This window comes from Saccostrea echinata, unplaced genomic scaffold (genome assembly GCF_033153115.1).
Source record: "Saccostrea echinata isolate AGI-Se365-2 ecotype Australia unplaced genomic scaffold, CSIRO_AGI_Sech_v1 ptg000001l, whole genome shotgun sequence".
Lineage (NCBI taxonomy): Eukaryota > Metazoa > Mollusca > Bivalvia > Ostreida > Ostreidae > Saccostrea > Saccostrea echinata.
This window is the reverse complement of record NW_026889750.1, coordinates 15,674,107-15,682,137: the sequence shown is the minus strand read 5'-3', so window position 1 is coordinate 15,682,137 and position 8,031 is coordinate 15,674,107. Positions and strand designations below refer to the sequence as shown.

Here is an 8,031-nt window from a genome sequence, read left to right as displayed (position 1 = left end):
CGTTGATAACACTATAAGTTGTGAATATATTTATATATCGAAAGACTAATAATTACATATATGTCGTAAGTTTTCTTAATAAATTTATAGGTAAAATTTGTGTATATTCTCACTGAGAGCATTGTGGCAACGAACCCTAAGTACAGTTTGTACTTTGTAATGAACTTGCTTACATGAAAAGAGAAAATTAACGAATAAGGTATTGTTCAAATACAATTAAAGCTGTAAAATGTTGTGCTTTAATCAATACATTTCAGTTTTTTGCTGAATACAGTCTTTAGTATAAAATTCTCGGCCTATTCATAGGGCGTTAAAAGCTAATTTTTACACAGGTACTTGGGTCTTGGGTTTTAAAAATGTATGCACCTTATTCAAATGTAAAAGTAAAGTACATCAGTTACCTACCAATAAAGTGCATACATATCTACAAACCAAGACCCAAGTACCGGTTACTGAGTTTTTAACCCCCCTCCCCGAAATCAATTTATCAGTAAAATGTACATATTCGCTGCTTTATCCTTGACGGAAATGAAATAAAAGCATCAGAAGTACAATATCAATAATATAGTATAACAGGTTTAACAATAAACGTCAATTAATGGAATTGTTATTTTTCGAGTTTTTACAAAAGAAAAGGGGGGGGGGGGGGAAGACGTACATCTACTTCATGCGGGATTTTTTTCCTGATATAATCCTGTTGGCTGTCAGTAGAAACTACAATATATTTTATGTCGGTAGTGGTATTTCATCTAGTTCAATATCAAAGCTACGCTTTTATCAAACTATGATATGAATTTTCATAAACCGATTAAATTCTAAGATAATCTGTCATTTTTGAATTTTTTAAAGTCAAAATCAAGATGGAGACACGAACAAGTATGATATTTCTACAAATATCAATAGCATAAATCTATATCTTTCAGCAAATCACGTTAGTGTCCATGAAGAAAGTGAACTAAGCTGTATAAGATCCCACCATGAAGACATACTGTACATGTTATTGTAAAACAATTTCAAGGGTGACATGGTAGCTCGTGATAAACTTTCAAAACATAAGGCAAAATTAAAAAAGAAAAAAGAAATATCAAATTATTTAACATGTTACAACAATTTTGTCATCAATTGATATTAAGATAATAATACGGATTTCGATGACAAATCATTCACTTTAGCTGTCACACTCTGGGCATAGTTTTACCAGCCATGTGCCGATACAAGCCATTGTGCGCGCGCAATGACGTCATTACTGTAGTCTCCGCCCGTCGTTCCAACATCAAGATTTTCCCAGGATCTGACATTACTCACCCCAAAGTTATAGGCAGCTACTCCTCCTGGTAGATTCAGAAAGTTAGAAAAAAATTAGAAAGAATGATCATTTTGATTAATAGGTCTGGAAAAAATCCTTTTATCTTTTATATGGAAATAAAAATAGGGAAATAAATGTACACCCGCATATTTTTGATCAAAATATACATTTCATTATCATTAGTATTTATCATGTATATACGTATAATAGCGGTGGCTTTTCACCAAGTAAAAAACGATGATCGAGGTTTAAGTTCTCAAAAAATCTCCCCCAAAAATTTCTTGTTTGACTTTAAATACATGTATGTATTTCCAATTTTACCTTGGATGTGTTGCTGCGGTAACCAGTTTGGAAACTTGCTCTTGACCGCCATGATATTTGGTACTAGTACATATGTAGTCATCATTCTGATGTGATCGCAACTATCAAACCTGTATGTTGTGCACTTAACTCCAAACCGACATACGGGGCATTTTCGAACATCGCACTAGCAATAAATCATACACAAAACACAGGCACTTGATGCTTTATACAGTTTCTTTACAATTAAAAAATCCAAATTATAATAATTATAGTATATGGATTTTTTTATTGTAAAGAAATGTTTAAAATGCAAGTACCTGTGATACACAAATTCATATTATACGATGTCACACCAAGTTACTCTTCGTTGAACTTAGTATGTCTCGTCTGGTATATACATGGTTGACTTTTTAGTTCACTGGAGGTTCTCTCAACAATCTGGCGTCTATTTGTTGTCCGGCGTCTGTAGACGTATAGAGGATCTATATATAGGGGTATTTTTAAGAACAGCGGGATATCAATATTAGTATGAAAGCATTCTTTGGTGGTGAAAATTCAAGTTTGTAAAGGTTTTGGGGTAGGGTGGTGCTACAATAGATGATCTTGAATGGAAAAAAATCTTTTCAAGAACAGCAGAGCTTTAGTAATTTGTATATGCAAACATCCTGAGGTAGTAAGGATTAAAGTTATGTATAAATCGAGATCCCAGTGTAGTATAGAATCATAAAGAGGGAAAAAATGTCTACATGAGGATGGGGACTGGGGGGGGGGTGTCTTCTTTTCAAAAAACAACAGGGCCATGATTTTTTTTTAATTTAGATATGCAGATTTTAAATTTGTACAAATCAAGGATCTGGTGGTACAGTAGGACAATATGGGTCAAATATTTACATGGGGAAATATAGAATAAAATCTTTCTCTGAGAACCACGGGGTCATGAATAGTAAATAAAACATACAAGCATCTTTAGATAGTGCATATTTAAGTTTGTTCAAATCAACGGTTCCGGGTTGGGAGGCACAATAAGGGATCAATTATATAATATACATGGGGATTTAAAGGAAAAATAATCTTCTTGTCTATAGAAGAGCAGGGTTATAATTAGTCATATAGTCATGCAAGCTTACCTGTTGTGCAAATTTCAATTTAACCAAACCAGGACCCCTAGAGTTAGTAAGGTTAGTGTTGGGCCACAACAGGAAATCAATGTTTAACAGGAAAAATTACAAAGTTGGAGGGAAAACATTTATTAAGAATCATTAGTAGAACAGCAGGACCACAATATGGATCACATTATTATGCAAGCATTCCCAGATAGTACAGAAGTCGAATTTATTAAAAGCATCCCACTGGGAACACAATAAGGGTTCATATACTTACATAGAATCGATAAGTCTAAGACGAGCATTGTGGCCCATGGGCCTCTTTTTTAATCTGGTTGGTTCATATACTTACATAGAATAGACAAGTCTAAGATGAGCATTGTGGCCCATGAGCCTCTATATGTAACTACTAGATTACACTGTTGTCAGATTTTCAGACTGTAGCTCACCTGCATAATACCATAAGCATTATGATTGTCGCCCCATCCATCAGGTGTAAGTGAAAATCCAAAATTAGATTCTCGGCTGGCAACACCCGCTATGACTGCTGGATGTAGACCTACATCAACACAGAAACAGAAAATAAAGAAACGAATACCATTATGTTATTAAATTTTCAAACAATATCAAATAGATCTAACCTATAGAGACTTATACCCCAAAAAATCCCCCCAAAATCATATTAACTATTATTACAAATAATTTTTTAAAAAGGCAAAAAAAAAAAAAAAAAAAAAAAATAAATAAATAAATAAATATATAAATAAATTTATTCGCTACATAAACGTATTTTTTAAACTAACGTACAAACTTCATTTCCAACTTGCGCAAAACACCCATGATATTTGTTAGCAAGACTGTAATGAGCATCCAATTCCCTCCTCGATTCCTGTACCCCTACAGTTACATAAACAGTAACATACAATAACACAGGTGTCGAAGACATCTTGATAAAATTCTCCCGAGTCATATCGAATGATGCTTTATATGAACAATTATGAATATCAATCAAATGCAAAATTTATAACGTGATAACATAGATTAAATGGTTCTATAAAAACATCGTGCAATAATATAGAAATGACTAGTGCACATATTGATTTAGAATGTTGTAAAAAACCTAGACAGAAACATGCAGTAAAGTATTGTGCGTTAAGCTACAATTTATGACTTAAAATTGTTTTAATAGTACCTCCTGACTTTCTTCCAGACGGACGTAAAAGCATGAAATCTCCAAAACAATTGAAACCTCCTGAAATGTAAATAATAACGTACACCGCCCATGCTCAAACCCTTGAAATAATATACAGTAATTTCCTGGTATTTAACAAAAATATATTACGTAATGTAAGATTACCGTATTTTATAATCTTTTTTATTCTTGGACTTTTAAAAAATGCTGGTAGCTTGCTGATGGGTGCAAGTTGATATGGGATTGCTGGAAGCTTTCTGACAGGTGCACTTTGTTTTAGGATTGTAGGTAGCTCGCTTATACGTGCGTGTTGATTTGGAATACAACACTGTCGCCCTGAATAACCATTACACAGACCCTTGTGAAATGTGCCTTGGCAGGTAAGATATGTAGGACCACAAACGCCACCTTTCTGTAAGCAGGGACCATCTCTGTCTAAAAGAGAAGGATGTTTTACCAGATGAATCTATATGAGATGGATTATTTAATTTACAATATATGAATTCTTCCTTTTCTAAACCCGAAATTTACTAAAGGAAATGAATATAAGAGCACGGTTCTTTTACCTGTAGTAACATTATAGTGTGGCCATTTCCTGATCGCATTATACAACGTGTAGCCGGGGCATGTTGTAGCCCTGACGTCACGATGACCGTACAAACTGTATGTAGATGTGATTGCGTTCCTGTTAACGCCACACATCAGAAGTTTACGAACTGATGCCACTGCCGGTGTGGGTGGCATTGTATCATTGAATGTCCCAATGAATGCTGCGGCCAGCGACACGTAATTATAACGATAGGTATGTGCTCCAACGCGGTCCCAACCTCGGCCTTCGTAGACCTGACCATCGCCGCCAATGAGAAAACTGTAAGCAATGTCTTCCCAACCTACAACGATAAATTTTTTGCCAATTATTTTTCAAGGACAGAAATAAATAAAATAAGCATATTTCTATGCATTTTCTTTTTGTATTTCTAGTATATGTTCGTCTACTCATTGTTCCTTTTGAAGTGATAAAACGAAGTTATTCATTATATTAATTATTTTCAATTTAATTTATGTGGTATGAATTATAGAACGTGTTAAATCTAAAAAGAGATATAAGAACCTACCGCGGGTGACCATGTGAAATCGTTGAATTGCTCTCATAACAGAAGAACAGGATTCCGTGTCGTGGCACTGGTCTGTTTCTGTGTCGGTGTGGTGTATGAAGAACATGGTCATTGGTAACGTCAAATTCTCAATGAGTTTTGGACGAGCCGCTCCCCACGTATCACGTGATAATATTGGTAGGCCTTGACAATCTCCAGTGTCTTGTACTGAAGATTTATGTACAGTGTGTATAATAAATCAGTTTTTATTAAACAATGCTGAAGCCGATTCAGGTTAGGTGAACCCCCACCTCCAAAATAAAAAAAAAATAAGAAAGTCTTGATAAAACTTATTCCTATTGAACTCCTATCAACTACCGGTACAAGTGTGTCTGAGTTTCTGTTATTATTAATTGTTTTCATTGTTTCTTCCCCTCCCTTCCCCGGAAACCCTGGGTCAGTTCCCATTACCAGAGAAATATCGGTAAGAACTAAGTATCTAATTCAAAGGTTTTCCTTTTAAATACATATCAAATGTAAGAGCTTATTTTAATTCAACAAAATCGGTATATAAAACATGAAAAAGGCTGTTCTACGCACATCCTGTTAACAAACACTTACATTAACCACAGGCACCTGAAGCATGGATCCCCCTCCTCCCCCAACTAATTGATGAAATATAAGAAGTTTTTATTTTCCCGAAAATATGTGATTTCTCCTTCAATTCTATCTGTATGTCATTCTGTGCAATCAGAATGTACTTTTGTTAAGGTTTAAAAATTGGTCATATACGGTTTAATAAAAATACACAAGGTAAGAAACAAAAATTATAAACAAACAGGGGAGTTCCCCGCTTCGAGGCTGATTTCCAAGGTACTAACAATGTAACCTATCATATTTTTGCAACCACTCTGTCAGGGAGATGTTCTCTTACTCGTCTCTTTAACAGTGTTTAACCTAAACCGTCGCCCGCGTGGCGCAGTGGTAGAGCGTCTGCTCTAGAGTTATTCCTTACGTCGCGGGCTCGAATCCCACTGTGGGACGTGGAGACCGGTCCTTCGGATGAGATCGTATAAACCGAGGTCCCGTGTCGCAGTAGATCCCTCACTGCTCAATGGCCCTGAGTGCCCAGTATAGGTAAAAATTGCAGCTCTCCACCGACAAGTGGTGGCGTCTCCATATGAGTGAAAAATTCTCGAGAGGGACGTTAAACAACAAACAAACAAAACAAAAAAATTAATAGAAACTGATTTAAACCCCATCTTTAGTGTTTTATATGCTATAATCAGACGATTTATTAGACGGACACATAAAATTTTCTTTGTTTACAGCCTTGGAGGTTTGATCTAGCTGTTTTGCTTAATCTGATTGGTCGACGGAATACAGTTTAAATTATTGCACTTAATCATATAAAGCGAAAGAGATCAAATCTCGATCTCCAAGGCTAACAGTAGGGAAAATTTTATGTGTCCGTCTAATAAATCGTCTGATTACAGCATGTTAAACACTAAAGATGGGGTTTAGGTTAAAGAGACGAGTAGGGGAATATCTCCTCGACAGAGTGATTGCAAAAAAATGATAGGTAACATCGTTAGTGCCTTGGAAATCAGCCTCGAAGTGGGGAAATGCGGTCCCCGTTTGTTTATAATTTTTGTTTCTCTATTATACCGTATATGGCCATTTTAAAACCTTAACAAAAGTACAAACCAATTGCACAGAATGACATACAGATAGAATTGACGGAGAAAACACATATTTTCGAGAAAATAGACTCCTTATATCTTATTAGTTAGTTGGGGTGGGATGGGGGGTTGATCCATGCTTCAGGTGGCTGTGATATCTACATCACAAAGAATTTTGAAAATGTATTGAGATATCCTTGCAACAATGTTCAAAATATATAAAACACCTTGAATTCTGGGAAGACAGCACTTCTGTGTGGCGCCCCCGGTACAGGTAGCGGTGATATAAGAACCAATGCACTGTTTTGTGTCATTCTGACATTTTCCTCCCAAATTACGGCATGATCCCAGATCATCTGAAACAATTTTTGACGATGCTTTTAAGTATTTTGTACGGAAGCCCATTTAGGACCTATCAAAAAATATTTTTGAATTTGATATAACGAGTTTTCGAATTTGTTATAACGAATTTAATTCGATATAACATTTTTTTGAATTCGTTATAACGAATTAAATTTGTTATAACAGATTCGTTGAATTCGTTACTTCGAATTCGAAAATCTGTTATAACAGCTTAAATTCTTATAAACGAATTAAAAAAAAATGTTATAGCAAATTAAATTCGTTTAAACAGATTCTAGAACTTGTTATAAGGAATCAAATTCGTTTAATCAAATTCAACAATTAGGGCCTATTGAAAGACGTATATGAATTCCATAAAAAGATGTATTAACGAATTTAATTCCTTGAAACAAATTAAAGAATTCGTTTCAACGAATTTAATTCGCTATAACAAAATAAAGAATGCGTTTCAACGAATTTAATTCGTTATAACAAATTGAAGAATTCTCTATAGCGAATTCAACAAATTTGTTATAAAAGATTAAATTCGTTATAACGAATTCAAAAAAAAAAAACTTGTTATAACGAATTAATACGTTTTAACAAATTCTTTATATCGAATTAAAAAATATTTTTGATAGGTCCTAAATGGGCTTCCGTAATTTTCCTTTTAATCCTTGCAAAATAATCCAGAAATTAAGAAACTTCATAAACTCTTGTTGAGTAAATTTTTAATTAGATAGCTCATATATAAATGCAACTCATGAAACTTTCCTGGTTTTCCTCATCTAAACCATACAATGTTACATGTATGATCTCGTTTTAAAGTCGTATATTGAACAATAATATCGGCGATCATTGTTTCTCGACATGCATTAGGTAAGACAATTAAGCTTACCTGTGATGTAGAACTCATTTATTAGGTGTTTTGGTGTATAACTTTGCACAAATTGTGTCAATAGAGAAAACGTTAAACATATTACAACTTCACGGACCGCCATGTTGTCGT

At 34.5% G+C, this 8,031-nt stretch overlaps 1 protein-coding gene across 1 annotated transcript; it reads right to left on the bottom strand.

Moving 5' to 3' along the window:
- Positions 1–1,078: 1,078 nt before the first annotated feature.
- LOC133185612 (uncharacterized) lies at positions 1,079–8,031 on the bottom strand. Its single transcript, XM_061320929.1, has 10 exons — positions 7,921–8,031; positions 6,908–7,036; positions 5,020–5,226; positions 4,471–4,794; positions 4,070–4,339; positions 3,905–3,964; positions 3,520–3,609; positions 3,162–3,271; positions 1,628–1,793; positions 1,079–1,331 (listed from the first exon to the last, which is right to left on the bottom strand). Exons 1-10 carry the CDS (start codon positions 8,021–8,023, stop codon positions 1,195–1,197), a joined length of 1,596 nt encoding a protein of 531 aa, XP_061176913.1. The 5' UTR covers positions 8,024–8,031; the 3' UTR covers positions 1,079–1,194.